The sequence below is a fragment of the Rattus norvegicus genome, chromosome 7, assembly GCF_036323735.1.
Source record: "Rattus norvegicus strain BN/NHsdMcwi chromosome 7, GRCr8, whole genome shotgun sequence".
In the NCBI taxonomy this organism is placed as follows: Eukaryota; Metazoa; Chordata; class Mammalia; order Rodentia; family Muridae; genus Rattus; species Rattus norvegicus.
In genome coordinates, this window is record NC_086025.1 from 122,505,286 (window position 1) to 122,524,481 (window position 19,196).

At 51.6% G+C, this 19,196-nt stretch overlaps 2 protein-coding genes and 1 long non-coding RNA gene across 20 annotated transcripts in view; 2 read left to right on the forward strand and 1 right to left on the reverse strand.

Annotated features, from left to right (window-relative positions):
- The window catches only part of Shank3 (SH3 and multiple ankyrin repeat domains 3), a 70,301-nt gene extending 56,963 nt beyond the window's left edge, over window positions 1-13,338 (forward strand). For 3 of the 9 annotated variants that reach the window (NM_021676.3, XM_039079826.2, XM_039079818.2), the window contains 1 exon segment: window positions 2,616-5,125. In NM_021676.3, coding sequence (NP_067708.2) covers window positions 2,616-3,204 — 589 coding nt within the window. In that variant the 3' untranslated portion in view covers window positions 3,205-5,125. 9 annotated transcript variants of the gene reach the window in all.
- LOC108351527 (uncharacterized) lies at window positions 9,304-12,451 on the reverse strand. The gene is made up of 2 exons (XR_001839003.3): window positions 12,319-12,451; window positions 9,304-9,454 (listed from the first exon to the last, which is right to left on the reverse strand). It is a non-coding gene; the product is annotated as an uncharacterized LOC108351527 (long non-coding RNA).
- Window positions 12,625-18,825, forward strand: Acr (acrosin). Of its 10 annotated transcripts, XR_010052941.1 has the most exons (6): window positions 12,625-12,745; window positions 13,654-13,860; window positions 14,060-14,343; window positions 17,022-17,089; window positions 17,217-17,362; window positions 17,479-17,977. XR_010052941.1 is itself a non-coding variant. In XM_063262975.1 (5 exons), exons 1-5 carry the CDS (start codon window positions 12,669-12,671, stop codon window positions 17,494-17,496), a joined length of 732 nt encoding a protein of 243 aa, XP_063119045.1. In that variant the 5' UTR covers window positions 12,625-12,668; the 3' UTR covers window positions 17,497-18,825. The 10 variants fall into 10 exon arrangements, 9 of the variants coding, with proteins under 9 accessions (XP_063119045.1, XP_006242240.1, XP_063119044.1 ...); XM_063262975.1 differs by lacking the exon at window positions 17,022-17,089 and having other exon boundaries at window positions 17,479-18,825; XM_006242178.5 differs by lacking the exons at window positions 17,022-17,089; window positions 17,479-17,977 and adding an exon at window positions 18,041-18,825.
- The last annotated feature ends 371 nt before the right edge of the window (window positions 18,826-19,196 follow it).

The following is a 19,196-nucleotide window of genomic DNA, read 5'->3' on the forward strand; positions in this document are numbered from 1 at the left end:
CTCTCAACTCCCAGTCTCCTCTGAGACTGGGCTGCCCTCAGCCCAGGCCTCCAGGTCACCCCTGCCAGGAAGGCAGGCTTTGGTGCCATTCAGACAGGAATAGCTACTTGTCCTGGCTTAGATCTTTTGGGCCCAGAACTGCCCCACCGCACTGCCTTACGGCTGTCTTGTGCCCTCCAGTTCAGCTGCTGAAACCCTAACCGTTGGGGTAGGTCGTGCCTAGAGGTCTGTTCTGTGATGCAGGTGCTCAGGCTAGGGTCAGCGTGGTTTCTGGGGAAATGACCACAATCTGACCTCACAACTCTGCCTTTAGCAACACCTCCCCGAGGACCTTACCACCTCACCTCTCCTGTCCCCTCCATTTTGCCCCAAAGCCAAGGTGGCTCAATGAGGCCAGGGTCCACAGGAGTGAGAATTTCTTCTGGAGGCTTTGCCTGCCTGGTCCCTCGTATGGGCCTCAGATGCTTCTGGAGTCTATGTGTCGGTGGCACTGTTTGGCTTGTTCAAGCAGCTCAGCCCTGGGTCTGAGCACTTGGGAGGAAGCAGGGGGGACGTCGGAGGAGATAGCTGTTGGAAGTGATGGAAGTGAGGTCTGCAGGGAACGACTGATCTTGCACAGGGCAGGGTCAAAGTTGAAAGTTGCTGGAGGGGACATGTTTGTTAGCTCGCCCTTCTCTGTGAGATTTCACCTCCCGGGAACAGTTTGAGGAGGAGAGATGCACTTTGGTTCATCGTTTCGGAGATTTTGGTCCCCGTGGTGGCTTGGCCCCCATTGTTGTATCATGGTAGAGAAGGTTCAGTGAATCGTTTCCTGGCAGCCCGGGAGCAAGATGGGAAAGGAGGAGGGGAGGAATAAGGCCATCAAATCATGAAATCATCCATGTGTTGTTGTTGTGATCTTTATTTTTTTGGGGCGGGGAGGGAGAGAGTCTCAACAGGTAGCCTTAGCTGACCTGGAGCTTGCTTTGTAGACCGGGCTGGCCTCAAACTCGCAGAGATCTGCGTGCCTCTGCCTCCTGAGTGCCGGGGTTAGAGGTGTGTGCCACCGCCGCACCCGGCCCCACTCTGTATTAATTCATTGCTTAGGGCAGAGCGCTCATGGTCCGGTTACCCCGCAGTGATCACCACTGCACCTTCAGAATGCAAGCCTTTTTTTTGGGGCGGGTATTGCAGAGCCGAGCTATGTAAGGAGGAGAGGGGCTGTTGAGAAGACTCCTGCTGGTGTGCGATTGGTGCAGGTGGGCAGGAGCTTTCACCATCCTGAGAGAGGGCGTGGTGGGGGCAAGATGGCCGCTGGAGAGAAGTTGGTCAGACGTTAAGACTGACTGTCAGGTTGCGAGGCATCGCACAGTGCAGACAGCCAGCGAGCTACACCAGGAGGGCAGGCAAACCAGACGCCTTCTGTCCAAGCTGTCTCCAGTACTTTCTCTTCCCTGGTACCTCTGCAGCAGGTGGGCCTTACCTTCTGAGTTCCGACCTCCATAGAGTGTCCCACAGGGCTCCCTGAACGTGGCTGCCCGTTGTGTGGCTGTGACTGGAGGCGTTGTGGGCCTGGCCTGCTAACACTCTTTCTCATTGCTCTCTCCTGCCCATCTGCATGTGGCTGCTCTGTCTAGCTGCGCGGTGGTCCCGAGTGCCGGCTGTGTAAGTGAGCATGCTCATCCCATGCCTCTTGCAGATCACACGTTGTGCCTGGCTGCCCCCCTGGCTGTGCTGCATGGCTACGTGGGGGGGCTTTGGTGCTGACGACAGCTACCGAGGCTATCCTTGGACGCAGTGAGGGGTAGAGACGGGGATGAGGGGCTGTAGGAGTAGGCTTCCTTTAGAGCAGCCGCCTGCCTGCCTGCCTCGGGCTGGCCTCCCTCCAGCCAGGCAGGCTGGGGCGGGGCCGGAAGTCCAGGATCCTGGCAGGTGAGGCCGGGAAGTGAGGTACCATCTGCCTTGTGTGCCTGCCTACGTGCTACTGCGTTCCTGTCAGTACTGCGGCATGTCCGCAGCACATGTAGTCACCGTTGCTGCTGTGGTGTGCCCTCCTGTGCAGGGAAGACTGTCTTTCCTGTTAGCCGTGGGTGTGAGCCCTGCCTGGTGTTTGTCTTCAGTGTTCATGGACCTGTGCCACTGCCAGCCTTTAACATGACTCGGCCATCCCTGAAATTGGCCTTGGTTGCTCTGGCTCTCTTCAAGCTTGAGAACAGAGTCGTATGTGGGGAGTGGTGAAGATATTGTTCAAATCCTGTAGTCGGGAGCATCTGTGGATGGAACCCACGCCCAGAGGCCGTGTTAGAGGCTGGCAGGGAGGGGCAAGCAGCTTTTGTCCATGAGAGAGTTTCCTTTGGTGAACTGCCCTTGGGGCCTCCATGGAGAGCAGTGTGGGGGGACAGTCTTACTCTTTAGATTCCAGTCAGTTTAAGAACACCTCTCCCTCCGCCCCCCCCCCCCGCCCCCCAGAGCAAGGCGCTGGTCGGTCCTGTCTTAGGATGGTTGTGTTTTTTTTTTTTTAAAGAATGACCACAGGATATTCCTCCAGCCCTAGTCCTCCTGGCTCTGCTGCCCTCTGTCCATTCCGACTTTACTTTCCACCCCTCACCTGGCCCTCACCCACTCTCCCTCCGCAGGCTCTTCAGCAGCCTCGGTGAGCTGAGCACCATCTCAGCGCAGCGCAGCCCCGGGGGCCCGGGCGGAGGGGCCTCCTACTCGGTGCGGCCCAGCGGCCGGTACCCCGTGGCGAGACGAGCCCCGAGCCCAGTGAAACCCGCATCGCTGGAGCGGGTGGAGGGGCTGGGGGCGGGCGTGGGAGGCGCGGGGCGGCCCTTCGGCCTCACGCCTCCCACCATCCTCAAGTCGTCCAGCCTCTCCATCCCGCACGAACCCAAGGAAGTGCGCTTCGTGGTGCGAAGTGTGAGTGCGCGCAGCCGCTCCCCCTCACCATCTCCGCTGCCCTCGCCTTCTCCTGGCTCTGGCCCCAGTGCCGGCCCGCGTCGGCCATTTCAACAGAAGCCCCTGCAGCTTTGGAGCAAGTTCGATGTGGGCGACTGGCTGGAGAGCATCCACTTAGGCGAGCACCGAGACCGCTTCGAGGACCATGAGATCGAAGGCGCACACCTGCCTGCGCTCACCAAGGAAGACTTCGTGGAGCTGGGAGTCACACGCGTTGGCCACCGCATGAACATCGAGCGTGCGCTCAGGCAGCTGGATGGCAGCTGACGCCCCTCTCCCTCTCCTGTTCCTGCTGCGCCCTGCCGGCAGGGCCCCCACCCCTACTCCAGGCCGCAGGCTCGGCTCGCCCCCTACCACGGCGCCCGGGCCAGGAATGTTGCATGAATCGTCCTGTTTGCTGTTGCTTGGAGACTTGCCCTGTACATTGCTTAGTGCCCTCCCCTGCCGCTGAACCCCACCCAGCACACAGTAAGGGCGCGGACCAGGGGGGCTGGGTGGAAGGGGGTTGGGGCAGGGTGCTCTGGCCTGACCACCTCCTCCACAGCTCCTGGTGGCCATTCTTCCAGAGGGGGAACCTAGTCCAGCATGCGAGGTCAGGACACGCCTTGGTGACTCGGGGGGAGGGGGGAGACATTGGGGTTCTCGATAGGGGCCAAGGAGCCCCCTGTTTTACATATTTTAATCCACTCTATATTTGGAAAGAGAAAAGGAACAAATATCTCTGTCCGTAACAGTTCCCGCCCTCTTCCCCTCAAGTCCTCTCGCTGGTCCCGCCACAGCTACCCAGTCTTCCATCTCCGGCCCCTCACTGCCACCCCATATAGGGCAGGGGACACTCCAGCTGGCCTGGGGTTAGCCAGGGTCCTGGCAGCCCACCCTGGGGACCCCGGCTCAGCCCCCTTCCCTCGCTGAGCTATAGTATGCCCCACCCACCCTTTAGGTGCTGCTCAGGGGGACGGGTGGCAGGCATTGCCTGCTGGGCACTAGCAGGGCCAGGTGGCCTGGGAGATTATTGCCCTGGGGCTGGGCCCCGGTAACCCAACCCCAGCCATCATCTTCACAGGGTCTCTCCCAAAGGAGGGGTCTAACCTTTCCCCACTTCTTGGGCAACTACAGCAGAGAAGCCTCCCTGCCTCGCGCCCCAAAGACTCCCCAATTCCTGCCCTGTGTGTGTGCACCACATGTGTGTGTGCACGCCTGCGTGCTTGTGAAAATTGGGTGTGGCTGAGCGCATGGGTGCCCTGTATGTGCTTGATTGTGGAGTGGTCCCCAGGGGCTGTTCTGGATGGGTGGGAGGTTGAGGAAGCTTGCACAGGGGTGCATGCATGGGTGTGTGCCTGTGAAAGGGCCCTGTCTTCTCCAAAGAAAGGCTGTCCTGCTCTTGGGTCCTGCTGTTTTCTCAGCCTGTTCTCCCTGAACCTCACCCAGCTTAAGCAGGGGTTCTTGGTGAATCCTTTCAGCTTTGGGAGGCCTCAAGGGCTCCCGTGCAGGCAGCACCCCTTTGGGCTTCTAAGGGAATTGTGGGGACCACTAAAATCAGGCCACAACAGCCCTTGGAGAGAGGCAAAGACTCCTGAGGGTACCCTGGCCCCCCTTACTGTGACTCCTCACAACTCAGCAATGACCTGTGGGGCGGGGGGCCCTGGGGCATTTTTAAACATAGGGTTTGGAGTCTGGACTAAGCTCCATCCACGTCACTCACAAGTTTCTGTTTCTATTTCTAGCTTTTTTTAATAAAATATATATATATATATATAAAAAAGACAGAAAACAGGTGTTTTCATGGCCCAGGGGCTTGGCACGCCGGTCTGTGCCCACCCGCCCCGCCCCACCCTGGCCCACCGGCCCCATTCCTTAGACACAGAGTCACGCCCACTAACCCTCTTACCAACAGAGCAGGTCACACACACAGCAGCGGTCACTGTAACAGACTGCCACATACACAGTCTCACATTTACCTGTGGGTTTTTGGTTCTGTTCAGTTTGGGTTTTTAACTTTACAGGGTCAGTTCCGCTTCATCCCCCTTTTGTATGGAGTTCCATCTCGGGGCTTTCAACCCCCTGCTCCAGTCCTGAGGCCTCCTGACCCTGACGTTGTGATACACCCCACAGAGATCTATGTTTCTTATATTATTATTATTAATAATAATTATTATAATATTATGTAATAAATTTATAAGAAATGAAACCATGTCTCCGTTTGCTTGCTTTAGGGTTAGGGAATAGGGCCTGTTCCTCAGACAGGTCCCACAGGCCCACGGCCTTGGGTCAGTGTGCTGTGGACTCAGCAGTGTCTTTGGAGCAAGCCTTTCTAGATCTTCTTGGTGGGTTGATCTCCTCCGGTTTGCTAGACCCCGGCTGGCTCAGGCTTTCTGCAGACTTTTTAGTACCCCGCTTTTTAAAAAAAAAAAAAAAAGTCTAACTATGTCTGCGTAAGGATGACATATGTGTGTGGGAGGGTGCCCTTGGGAGGTAGCTGGTGTTTAAGCAGTTGTGAGCTCCTCAGTGCGGGTGCTGAGAACCGATCTCTGGTCCTCTGCAAGAACAGCGAGTCCCCTTACCTGCTGAGCCATCTCTCCAGCCCTGGGTAGCAACCTCTAGACTGGTGGTTTTCTGGGATCCCTGTCACTATTTCTTCTTTGCTTTCTGGTGCTGGGGATGGAACCCAGGCCAGGACTTTGCCAGTGAACAACGCCTCCCATCCCACTTTTAAACCTGGGACTTGGAACCTTCCTGCTGTGGCTAGTACTTTAGACTTCAAATCCTACATCCCTTTCTACGTGCTGGTCCTCTGCAGCTGTGTCTGGCCTCACTTCCCATGGGTCGATGCAGTGGTTTCCCACCTCCACTCCTACCTTCTGCTCCGACCCGCGCCAGAATGAAGCTGGTGAGTAGTCCCCTAATGTCCTTCTGGCCTCTCCTACACTTTCTCCAGCCTGCTGTTCCCAGCTTTGCTCTACCCCCGACCTACTGTGGCACCCCTTCAAGGTTCACTCTCTATTCTCCTTGCCTACATCACCTACCTTTACCACCCTTATTGACTGTGCCCTACATCCGCTCTTCCAGGGAACCCTCCTTGCTCTGCTTTTCCAGGGTCCGGATTGGATCCTCTGGGCTCTCACTATTGTCTCAAGTTAGAGGAGATTGGTGCTACTCACATCGCACTGTGTCTATTCCCTTAAGGATCAGGGCTAGCTTCTCAAAGATGTGAGGTGTACCTTTTTCCTGTTTCCTCTGGTCCGTGCACTAAACAGACTTGACCTTCAAGAGCACCTTTACAGACAAGGCCAGCAGCCAGCTGTCACCAGCCAACCACATAGCAGGGGTTGGGGGTTGGGGGTCGGGGGACACCTACACTTTGTGGTGTCAGGAGGGGCAGGTTAGCCATATGCACAGTCAGGTGAGCTGGCAGGAGAATTCCTACCCAACAAGAAGTTGGAGAGGGGAGTTGGGGATTTAGCTCAGTGGTAGAGCGCTTGCCTAGCAAGCGAAAGGTCCTGGGTTCGGTCCCCAGCTCCGAAAAAAAGAAAAAAAAAAAAAGAGAAGTTGGAAAGACAGCCAGGGATCAAGGGATATAATGGGCAGGGAGGGAGGGGCTTCAGAGAAAGCAAGCAGGTTCGTGGCTTGGTCATCAGGAATGCAGACCACAGATTCTGATGCTCCAAGGGTTATCCTGGAATCGAGGGTGGGGCTAAGGGGGAGCTGGTTAAGAGACGCAGGAGCAGAAGTAATACCGATAGCAAGGGGTGCCTTTGCCCTCTTCACCCAGGGGAAGCAGCTGCCTCAGGTGGCTTCAAGGAGGTGAAGTCTGGTGGCCTAGAGCACATGCTCCCTTGAAAGGCATGTGTTTCCTTGAAGCTGAATTACAAACTTAAACCTAGCTGGACTGTGCACCTCACATTTCCCCGTGACCCCGGGGTAGGTACCAGGCTTGCAGCCTGTTCTGGAGAGGGCTCATTCCGCAGGGACTTGTTTGGTCTTCTGGAATGTAGGCCCTGGGTCTGCGGACTCAGCCCTTAACATACTTTCTATATAGTTTCCGCTAGGTAACTTGTCTTTGACTTTCAGGTTTATAGTCACTGTACACCCGGGGTCAACAAGGCTGCGGTGCCACAAAAATGGCACACATGAACATTTAAGATACACGTTTTCTCTTAAAAGAGTTCTGGGTTTCCACATAGAGCAGAAGCCCCATCTCTGGGAGCCCTGTCAGGCAGTGTTGGGCCACTTGCTCCCCATGTACCCATCGAAGAGCTGGGTAGCAGTGGAAAGTAGAGAGCAGATTTAATCAAGTGGCAAATTGGGAAGGGAAATCCAATCTGACGTGGACTTGGGGCAGGAGGCAAGAAGCATGCATGTTAAGCAGTCCAGGTCAAGAGTGGACCCACTGGATCACTGTGTCAAATTTCATTTTTCTGAGGTGGCAAAAGAAGTTCTTACTGCACGAGGGAAGCAATGTAAAGACTCTCACAGTACAGTACGACGGTCCCCGCTTTAGGGGGCAGTCTATACCACCATAGGCAAACGTCCACCCTCCCCGAGTGATCTGTCTGCAGGGCTCTGCTGTTCGAGGCACCCAAAGCGGCTGTGGGTTTAAAATGATGGCTAGACGACCTCCAGGGACCCTTTCTGGGGTCCGTGGCAGAACAGTATAGAACTGACAGTAAGGGGCTGGGAAGTAAGAGGTCGGTGGGTCAAGTATATGCCTTGCAAGCAGAGAAGACCGGAGTTCCAAATTCCGGAAACCAAGCACAGCCGGGTGCGGTCGCCTGTGTTTGTGATCCCAGTTCTTCCGTAAAGAGAAATGGGGGCAGAGACACGTGGTTTTTCAGAAGCCTGTTTGCCAGCTTGTTCCCTAGCATACACAGCATCGAGCAGCAAAGAGAGGGCAAGCCCTGCTGCCCAAACATACAGTGGGGCATTTGAGTGGTCATAGGCATAGGAATATTCAGGTATATACACGCACATGCACATGCACAGGCATACACACTAAAGTCCCAGTGAATGTGCCTTCAGCCTTCAAGGCTGATGTGACATAGGTGGATGTCAGTGGTTCTTAGACACTCTGATTTCCCTGTGGGCAGAGTCAGGCAGGCCTAAAGTAAACGGACATAGAACATGAAGGCAGGTGTGCTGGGCTTCCACTCTGCTTTAAGTTTTTTCATGGACCCAAGAGAGGAGTGTGTGCTTTTTAGCAAAATCAAGTTTCTAAATGTTTGTTAAATTTGTGACTTTATGCCCATTAAAATTCTTTTATCTGTAAAATTATCATTATTATTATTTTATTATTCTGATGTACTATCTGCAGTACTAATGGGGTTCGTTCTCTTTCAGTTTTTTTCAAGACAGGGCTTCTCTGTGTAGCCCTGGTTGTCCGAGAACTTGCTTTGTAACTAGGGTGGCCTCAAACTCAGAGGTTTACCTTACCTCTGCCTCCTGAGTGGTGGGATTAAAGGTGTGCGCTACCACACCAGGAAGATGTTTATTACTATAATTATTAATGTTGTAGTTCTGGAGTTATGACCCAAGGCCCTAAGCATGTCAGCGGAGTGCTCTGTAACGGAGATGTATCCACAGCCTTAACATCCAAAACTTAAGTTTAGTGTCACTGTTTGAATTCACGTTGCCATGTTATGAAAATGTTTTATTTGTTTGTTTATTGTATGTGAGTACACTGTTGCTGTCTTCAGACACACCAGAAGAGGGCATCAGACTCCATTACAGATGGTTGTGAGCCCCCATGTGGTTGCTGGAAACTTAGGACCTCTGGAAGAGCAGTCGGTGCTCTTAACCACTGAGCCATCCCTCCAGCCTCTTTTTGTTTTAGTTTTTTGTTTGCTTGTTTGTCTTTTTTGAAACTTTTTTTTCTGGTGTAGCCCTGGCTGTCCTGGAATTCCCTCTCTAGACCAGGCTGGCCTCAAACTGAGAGATCTGCCTGCCTCTGCCTTCCTAGTGCTGGGCTTAAAGGTGTGTGCCATCTGCACCCGGGTGCCATTTCTTTTTTTAAAACATATTGTTGCATATTCATTTATTTTGTGTGTTTGTGTGTGACCTTGCATGCCATGTTGCCCAAGTGGAGGTCAGAAGACAACGTGTGGGGGTTGGTTCTCTCCCACCATCGTGTGGGTTCTGGGATTGACCTGTGATCATCAGGCTTGGCGGTAGGTACCTTCCCTTGCCCACCCATTTTTCTGGGCCCCCTTTCTGCTCTATTTCCCAGTTGCTTATCAGGTACAACCTGGCGCCCACTTACAATAAATAGGCTTTCTCATACTCTGTGGTTAAGCTGAAACTTACTAACTCTCGGGTTGGTGGAAAAGGACTGTTTAGCCTTCGTATAGAGAAAACAAGACTTACAATCGAACATGAAGGTTAAGACAGAGGGACCTTACATTCTGATGCGGGAGAGAAGAACTCTCCTGATGTGGAGAAGAGGAGTATCTTTGTGATTCAGATAAAAGCTCCTGATGACTGTTGGAGCACTTGAGAGCCCTCCCCACAATTGACCTCAGCACTCCTGCACATTCAGGAAGAAGAGGGACCATTTTAGGACGTGCAGGCAACAGAGATACAAATCTCACGGCCCCTACCCTCACCCCTTTCTGGTCTTGAACTCATTCTGTGGGATTTGAACCTGTGGCCTTCCTCTTGCCCTGGTTTCTGGAACTGCAAACCTTCAGCATGACGTTCTCCTGGCATTTGGATATTTATGTCATACACGACTTTCTGATTTATATCACAAGATCTAGTTCCTAACACGTAGAATAAAAACAGAGTCATGTAAAGGAATTCGAGGAATTTGCTATTTGAAGGCTGGGCATTGGTTCACATTTTTCATTGATGATGTAAATTCGAAAATGAACATTCAGTATTTCTACAAACTAACGAGGAGTGGCAGAAGGGACGTTAATTACGACCAGAGATTATATGCCTTCTTCGTGTTAGCTGTCTAAAGTTATATAATGCCATCTCAGTCCCGTTAGCAGTTGCGTGGGATCAGGCACATATTACCCCGCCTGAGAAAAGTAGCCATTCCTGTGGCTGAGGGAAACATGCTTTGTACGTGTTAGAACTGGGGTCCTTTGACCTCCGAGGCTGACCTTTCCCACAGGCCACATTGTCACAGCCAGTTTAGCGGCTGTGACACAGGGCAGAACATCAAGGTGAGAGCCCATGCATTAGGGAGGAAGTCACGTACTAGTGCCTTGGCTTAGACTCTAAGTTCCTCTTACTTGTACTTAGGAGAGACAAGACCTCCTTAGAATATAGGGAGAGAACACAAGTCAATACTGAGGTAAGAGTTAAATCTTCCTGCCATTCAGAGTGGAAATGAGTTCTTATGAAGCTTGGCCCAGGATATCTGACCCGGATGGGGAGTAGGCGCTGACACACTTGTGGTTCTTAAGCATCAGGGCTGTGATGCAGAAAAAGAGTACTCGCTCTTCCAGAGGACCTGAGTTCGATTCCCAGTTCCCATGTCGGCAGTTCATAACTGCCCGTGACTCTAGCTTTAGCGACTCTAAGTGCCTTCTTCTGACCTCGGGGTACCCATACACACACAGCACATCTTCACAAAGACGATACGCATAAGCAAAAATTAAAAATTAAAACAAAAATAATTTAAACGAAAGCATCCAGACTACAAGTTGAGACATCAGAACACAGCCTGAGACAGGGTTGGGCAGGGGGGGGAGAGGCTCGGATTATTCAGCAAAAGAGATGAGAATGCTTGGTGCTGAGGTAGGAAAGATAAGACTTACTAGTGTTCTATTACTGGAGATATGCTTATAGCCCAAGAGGGAGGATGAGACCTTCTAGTCACTTACAGAGGAAAGACAAAACCTAGAAAGCAGTGCTTCTCAACCTTCCTTTTTTTTTTTTTTTTTGGTTCTTTTTTTCGGAGCTGGGGACCGAACCCAGGGCCTTGCGCTTCCTAGGTAAGCGCTCTACCACTGAGCTAAATCCCCAGCCCCTTCTCAACCTTCCTAATGCTGCAACCCTTTAATATAGCTCCTCATATTGTGGTGACCCCAAACAATAAAATTATTTTATTGCTACTTCATTGCTGTAATTTTGTTGCTCCTAAGATTTGTAATATAAATATCTGATGATCTGATTACGCGACTCCCCCCCCCCCCCCAAAGGGGTTTGCAAACCACAGGTTGGAAAACACTGCTCCAGGTGCATGACTGAAGTAATGAGTCCTGGTTGTCAGAGGCTCTGATGCCCTGTGATACTCAGATAGGATATGTAAGACCTCCTCATACTCAAACAGAAGATAGAGAGTTCTGTGATCCTTAGGCAGTGGGAAATAAGACAGGCAGAGATGATATTCTTGGAGAGGGGGAATGACATTTAGGTAGGGAGATGAGGCTACTCAAGCAGGGAGAGGAGACTTCTTTTAGGAGAAACGAATACATCTGATACTTCATTATGGGAGTCGAGACTCACAGAACATTCATATAGTTAAGGTACAGTCTGTACTCAGGTAGAGGATATAAGATCTCTTGATTCTTGTACAGAACGTGTGACAAGGTGCCACGCAGAAGAAAGAAATAAGACCTTGGGCCCTGATGTGGAAAAGAACAGTTCTCACACATGGAGAGGGGAAGTCAGCTTTCTGATGCTTAGGTAAAATATTCAAAACCTTATTGGGCAGCCTTGGGAGATGTGACCTTCTGAAAGCTACAGAATGAAGTAAGACATTCAGTTAAATGTGCCCAGAGAAATCAAGATTATCCCATCAGGGATTGGGGATTTAGCTCAGTGGTAGAGCGCTTGCCTAGCAAGCACAAGGCCCTGGGTTTGGTCCCCAGTTCAGAAAAAAAGAGAAAGAGAAAAAAAAAGATTATCCCATCAAATGAGAACTCAACATACAGGGGAAAATAAAAATGTCTCAATGGGTAGGAGCATTCTCATCTCGTGACGCCCCCTAGAGGAGATGTTAGCCTTTCCATGCTATAAGAGGCGGGTGGGGACTCACAGTCAAGGGGAGAGGATACCTTCTGACATTGTTACTGGGAAAGAGGAGCATCATAGTACGTGGCACGCACCTGTCATACTGTCTTCTGATAATCAGATATGTATAAATAAAGACGCTTGCTACTCAGGTAGCCGTGACAAGAATTCCGCTGCTCGAGTATAGACGCTCCTGTGTGGCTGTACTTGTGTACAAAAGAGGAGACCCGGAGAACTTCAAGAAGTATGTGATACTCAGAAATGGGCAAGAAGGTAGGCTTTGAAATCATAAGTCAAGAAACTTCAAAATGGCTCCTTGAAAGTGTTCTGGTAAACCCCCCCCCCCCCACGCCCCTGTACTGATGATCCCATCAGTCAGCAGAACCCGATTTCTTTTCGATGTGAACATCTCGGATGTATTACCTCATTACAGGAGGGCCGAGCTGCTCTTCAGACCGTGAGCCTGTTGTGGTATCATCCTCCACAGAGCATATCCCAAACATTCATAAAGTGAGACGTCAGAAGGCTCGCCAAGGATGAATGAAGGTCTTAGGACTGAGGAAACGGGTTGGTCGCTCATGAGTACCTCACCACCCTGAGGTCGGGAGAATTCACGCAGGAGGTTTGGATGGCACCTCAGCGTGGATCAGTTAGTCGAGGAGGCCTGCCTGGCCTAACTGCTGGGGTGGGGGTGGGAGATCACCCTGCTGATTGGCCAGAAGGCTGCAGAGCTTTGTGAGGTCACAGCTTGCAGGCCAGGTTAGGGCAGGAGTATGGTAGAGATGCTGCCAACTGTCGTTGCGCTGGTCCTGGCAGTGTCCGTGGTTGCCAAGGATAACACCACGTGTGAGTAAGTGTTGGGCACCTTGGTGGGTAAGGGTGCTCATGAATAACAGGTCCTATCCAGACGCCCTCTGTCTGGGGCTAGAGTGAGTAGCACATTGCCTTTGCAGGCTCTGGATAGTTTCATAGTTCCTGTGATCCACATCCCCAGTTCAGATCCTTCCTGCTTCCAGAACTGTGATCCTAGAATCATTAGGTTTCCAGCTGCCCCTGGCTTCCCAGGAAGGTGGGGTGAGGGGTGAGGATGACCCATTATTCCTAGATCTCTTCCCACTACCTCAGTGACTGACTTCCTTGCCTGTCAGGTATCGGGGCCTAAACTTTGGGAGCCCCTGTTCTCCTCTGGATGATTGAGGTCAATCACCTGTGTGTGAATTCAAAGGCATCGTATGCCTTTGCACCTCTATTCCACCCGAAGACTCTCATTCCTAAGGGACTCACAATGCAAACAACTCTAAAACTCTAGGTGGCCTCCCCCCACCCCCCATAAGTCCCCAGAACTTCCGGCTCAGGATCCCCTCTGCTTCTTGTGTGATTCTAATGCTCATGAGACACTGTATTTGCGTGCAATTATCTGCAGTTAAGATCTCCAGACCCAGCTCCACAGTTTCTACAACCTCCTTAGTCATGTGACATTTGCCTGAGTCTCCCATCCAAGATTGGTCCTGAAAACCATTACACCTCTCCAAAGCACTTTCGATTACCACCATGTCCAGGGGTTCCCTTCAATACCTTTAGGGCCCGTCTAGATATTTCCCGGAGACTGTGACCTCCTACATACCCTAGGCTGCCTCTCTTTCCCCCGAAGTCCCTCCCCATCTTTCCCAACCCTGTGTCCCTGCCTCCCCCCAGGTGTGGAGGTACAAAGACTGGATGCCTCTTCTTGGTTTGAGCAGTTTCCTGGTCTCTCCTCAGTGGCCCCTGTGGGTTACGATTCAGGCAGAACCCACAAGCAGGTATCCGGATTGTCGGAGGGCAGACTTCGTCGCCTGGGGCCTGGCCCTGGATGGTCAGTTTACAGATCTTCACGTCCCATAACAGCCGTAGGTATCACGCCTGCGGAGGCAGCCTACTGAACTCCCACTGGGTGCTCACGGCTGCTCACTGCTTCGATAACAAAAAGTAGGTGTGGGGCTCAGAGAGGGAGGTCTCTAGGGTAACCTTCACGGACAGGGAAGTCCCCCAGAGTCTCTGTGGAGCTCTGGGACCACATGGTCACCAGACTCCAAAAGGGCTCTGAGGGTCACACCACAGGTTTTTTTTTCCCCCCCCTCTGGCCAGTCTGTGAACGAGACCGGCTGGGGCACCTTTGTCTCCACAGAAAAGTCTATGACTGGAGACTGGTTTTTGGAGCCCATGAAATTGAATACGGAAGAAACAAGCCAGTGAAAGAGCCCCAGCAGGAAAGATACGTGCAGAAAATTGTCATCCACGAGAAATACAACGCTGTGACCGAGGGGAACGACATTGCCCTCTTGAAAGTCACTCCTCCTGTTACATGTGGGGACTTCGTTGGGCCTGGCTGCCTACCTCATTTTAAGTCTGGTCCTCCCAGAATCCCCCACACCTGCTACGTGACTGGGTGGGGATACATAAAAGATAACGGTGAGTATATGCTGGGCTCCTCGGTGGGCACTGGCGCCCATTCTCCTTGCTGGCTGTCTTTGCACGGCAAGGGTCACGATGTGTGGCTAAGCTGTTTTACTCCTCTCAGCATCATGAATAGAGTCTGGGCACAGACCCTTTCATGGCTGGAGAATTCAGGGTGAGGGAAGCTGAGTCCCATGTCTGAGGTCATGGTGTCAGGTTGTCAGAAGGCGTGACTGGCAATAGCCCAGCTATCTATGGGAAGGCTGAACGGCAGGTATAGTAGAACCTTGACATGTTTGTGAATGCAGCAATAATGAGTGTGTGTGTGTGTGTATCAGCTGGAGGTCCAGCTGGATGGATTTTGGACATTGGAAACTTGAACTGAAGCAGCCTTTGCAAAAGACCTCTGGATGTGGTGGTGTTGCCATGAGAAACACAAGGTGTTTCCCTCACTTGTGCACAGTTGAAGCCTCTCTGACTTCTGTGGTCTTAGGGGTGTCTTAGTTCACCATCAGCAGTCGGTACCTAGGCCTGTTCCCCTCTGTGGATAGTCGTAGCACCAAGACTCACTTTTCTTTCCAAATGATGTTCTTTACGTGGACCGGGAGGGATATAGTCGGTGAGTACACTTTTCCTAGGTCCATTAGTTCAAGACTCCTGGAAGGGCCCAGCAGATCTCTTGCTATTCAAGATGACCTGAGTGAGTAGGGGAATGTTTTCCGTAGTAGGCAAGCTAACAGGGGACACAGGAAGTGTTCTAGAGCCACCGATGACTCCACAGTTATACCCTGACTCCCAGACCACCTCCCCACATCCTTAAAGTCTAGGGCCACTGTCAATACCAGAAGTAACAGGTCACTCTCTTAAGTCCCAACCTTAGGCCACAGGGCATCCCTGGGACAAGAAGACCTAATAGAACTTGTTCTCTGCCCATGAACAGGGCTTTTGTCTTCACAAGTACGATTTTTTTTATTGCCACATTAGAGATGTGAAATGTGACTGAAATTAACGGAGGCATTGGTTTCTTCTTTGGTTTTTGGAAAACTCGGCCTTCCTGATTTGAGACAATTGAGTCATTTGAGGCTTGCCTTTTTTCTTTTTTTCTTTCTTTTTTTAATCCCGGATTTCATCTCTTTTTCTAGAGGTGATCTCAGTCTTCAGAACTGTGGCTCTTAAGCTGTGGTTTGGGGGTCCTTCTGACAAACCTCTGCTCCCAAAGACATTTACATTCCGATTTGTAACGGTAGCAGAATTACAGTTATGAAGTAGCAAGGGAAATAGTCTCATGGTTGGGGGTCACCACGGTACGAGGGACTGTATTAAAGGGTCACAGCATTAGGAAGGCTGAGAACCAGTGTTTTTAAAGGTTTACGGCCCGCCCTGTCCTGCTTTAGTTTCCGATTGCTCCTTTGGTATGTGACGGCAGCTATCTGACGGGTGCGGGCATCCCATCCCATCTGCTGGTGCCCTGGCCCTGCTCAAGCATGCGCACAGCCCGATTCAGCCCTGTCTTATCTGCCCTCCGATCACTTACATAGCCCGTGTTCTTGTAGATCTTGGGTAGCTGGTCTCTGGTTCTAGAATCCCCTTAAATCAGTGGGGGTATCATTTTCGCCCTGCAGACACAGTTTCCTATCAAGGCCTCAGTCTTTAAAAATCCCTAGGCCCCAGACTCCCATGGCCTGTTTTATGTGCTTTGTTTTGCCTCCTTCATGAGTTTATCGGCTCTGGGGTTGGAAGCGCCACCTAGATACCGTTCCTTTAGCTGGGACTTTGAGGTCTTGTGGGCCTCTTATTTAAATGGACTGACACAGATGACTTTCGGTCTTAGCCACAGACCTAAAAATGTTACTCATCTTAATGGCCGGTGAGTTTGGGTTGCTGTGGTTATTTAAGTGTCATCCCCACCTCAGGGGCAGAGCTTGTGCAAACCTCTCAGTGATGCTCAGATGTGGGGCGGGGCAGGGTGACAGCTCTATTGAAAATGGAAAATGAAATAAAACATCCCATGTTTTAAAAAAAATCCTTTAAATACCCAAAGCTCAGGAAACACACGTTAAGCAGATGCCTCCTGAATGCTTGGCCCTGCATATACTGGCCCCGTGCTTTTCCTATCTTATCCCCTGCACTGCCCGTGACATCTAACCTAAAGTGCCATGGGAGGGGGCTGTCCGAGCCACACCATGTGGCAAAGAGGCACAGCTGTGCTGGTTCTGATGCTTCGTCTTGAGTCCGGTACACGCCAGCTGCCTGAGCTGAAGCCTAACCCCAAGGATAGGGTCAGTGGTGTGAATGAGGCCTTGACTCAGTTTTCCTCTTCCAAAACTCTCCTTAAAGCAGAGCTGAGGCACACGGGAGGAATCTGTCTGAAGCTGGGAGGAGGAGTCCCAATGAAGTTGATAAAACAAAATCAAAACCAAAAACCACAAAAACGGGGAGGGTGACTTCTAGACACACGATGGAGAAGGAATGGTGTGTCTCAGTCATGGGTGTGGAGAGATGTGATCCTGGCCAAATTCTTGAAGTAGGTGGGCAGCGCTCCAGTCCCTGAACCAAAACCAGGAGGAAAAGGCCCTCGGACTTAGCGCTTGGCAAACAGTAGCTATGCTTATCAGGGAGAGCTACAGCTAGTCTACACATTTCCTCATCCATTGCTAAGGTAGACACCATCTCTCCTTCCTTTCTTCCTCCAGGCAAAATTCTTTTACCTCTACTCCCACCTGTCCTTTCACTGTGCCTTTCTTCCCCTCAGGAGTGTGAGGTGAGCCTGAGGGATCTTGGTTTAACCAGAGCACTGCATAGGATGGACGGAAATTCATGGTGGGGGAGGAGGCAGGGCTTTCTCCGTCTCCTCCTTGGGCACTGACCGCTGTGTGGCCTGGCTGCAGCCCCCAGACCATCACCTGTCCTGATGGAGGCCCGCGTGGATCTCATTGACCTCGACCTGTGTAACTCCACCCAGTGGTACAATGGGCGTGTCACATCAACTAATGTGTGCGCAGGGTATCCTGAAGGCAAGATTGACACCTGCCAGGTAACTTCCTTCTGGTACCCCAGACCCTTGGGGTCCCTCTTGGGATCCTACCCCACCCCCTGAGGAAAACCTCATTTTAAGTTCCGGATCTCCATCCTCTCCTCCCTTGACCCCAGGGCCAGCAGCTCCAGTGACTTGGGATAGTGTCTGCCATCTGTTCCTACTGAGAACATGTCGTCACACTTAGCATCTGACCCCAACATTAGCATACAGAACACATTGCCCCAAACCGGTCCTCTTTTTTTTTTTGCATTTTTTATTGGATATTTTTAATTTACATTTCAAATGTTATTACCTTTCCTGATTTCCCGTCCATAAGCCCCCTATCCCATCCCCCTCCCTTTCTGCTATAAGGGTCAAACTGGCTCTTGAAGACAATGCTTTTCTCTTCCCCATAACACCAAGCTCCCAGAGCCACCAGTGTTCACGCATGCACGTAAAGCCACATGCATGTCTTTGTACGCTCATCTTATAGCAAGGCGTCTCAGGACCCCTTCCCCACCCACCCTCCGCATCCCAACGTATATTTGCAACACTCAACCTTACCAGTTGAGTCTAAGGCAGGCAGGAAACTATGTGGCCGCTGGCATTGTTCTCCCATAGCCCCATGAGCCTTCTGGGAAGGGAGAGTGGTTCAGGCTGAAAGTGACCCCTCTGTCCTTCTGGACAGGGGGACAGTGGTGGGCCTCTCATGTGCAGAGACAGCGTCGACAGCCCCTTTGTGATCGTGGGGATCACGAGCTGGGGGGTAGGCTGTGCCCGTGCTAAGCGTCCTGGAGTCTACACAGCCACCTGGGACTACCTGGACTGGATTGCTTCCAAGATCGGCCCTACCGCCTTGCACTTGATTCAACCGGCCACCCCTCACCCACCTACAACCCAGCAACCGGTCATCTCTTTCCACCCTCCTTCGATCCACCCTCCTTGGTACTTCCAACACCTGTCTCCTCGGCCGCCTCACCTACGACCGCCTCGGCCTCTGCTCCATCAGCCGTCTTCAGTCCATACCTCCTCAGCTCCAGTCATACCTCTACTCTCCCTGCTCACCCCAGTCCAGCCTGTGTCCTTTACCCTTGCTGCGTACCACACAAGGCACCACACAACGCTGTCTTTTGCTCGGCGTCTACAGCATCTCATAGAGGCCCTGAAGATGAGAACTTACCCTATAAAATATCCCTCCCGGTACAGTGGACCTGTGAACTACCAGCACCGCTTCTCCACGTTCGAGCCCCTTTCCAACAAACCCAGTGAGCCCCTCCTCCATTCCTGAGAAAAGAGAAAAGAGTGAAATACACACACACACACACACACACACACACACACACACACACACACGAGGACATGCTTTCTGGACTTCTGTTTTCTCCAACTCAACCCAAATCTTCCTCCATCAAATCTACGTCCTCCCTCCTCAGCTCCAATAAAATGGAATTTCTCATACACTCATATTATTTTTTTTAAATGTTGGATTTTAATGCTTCAATAAGCAAACTCGGGTCACAGGCCAACCATGGTCCTTATCTGACCATAAGTAAGTGTCCTTACTTGACACCTTATTGATACTGACAGGTGTTAAATGCCTCTGTGTATGTAGCTGGAGGGTGGGGGTGAAAGTGCTTGCTCTACCTGCTAAGCTGACCAGAAAAGAAGGAGCAGGCTTCCCCCAGGAGGCCATTATCTTGATGCAACCTTGAGGCTGGCCCAAGGAGATGCATCTGTGTGAAAGGGCCTGGATCCCCAGAGAACAAGGGATGACCAAGCTGCTTGGAAGCCACCACTAATCTTACTTGTGGCTGATCAAACGTTACCTGTTCTGGGTTATTACTGGCCTTTA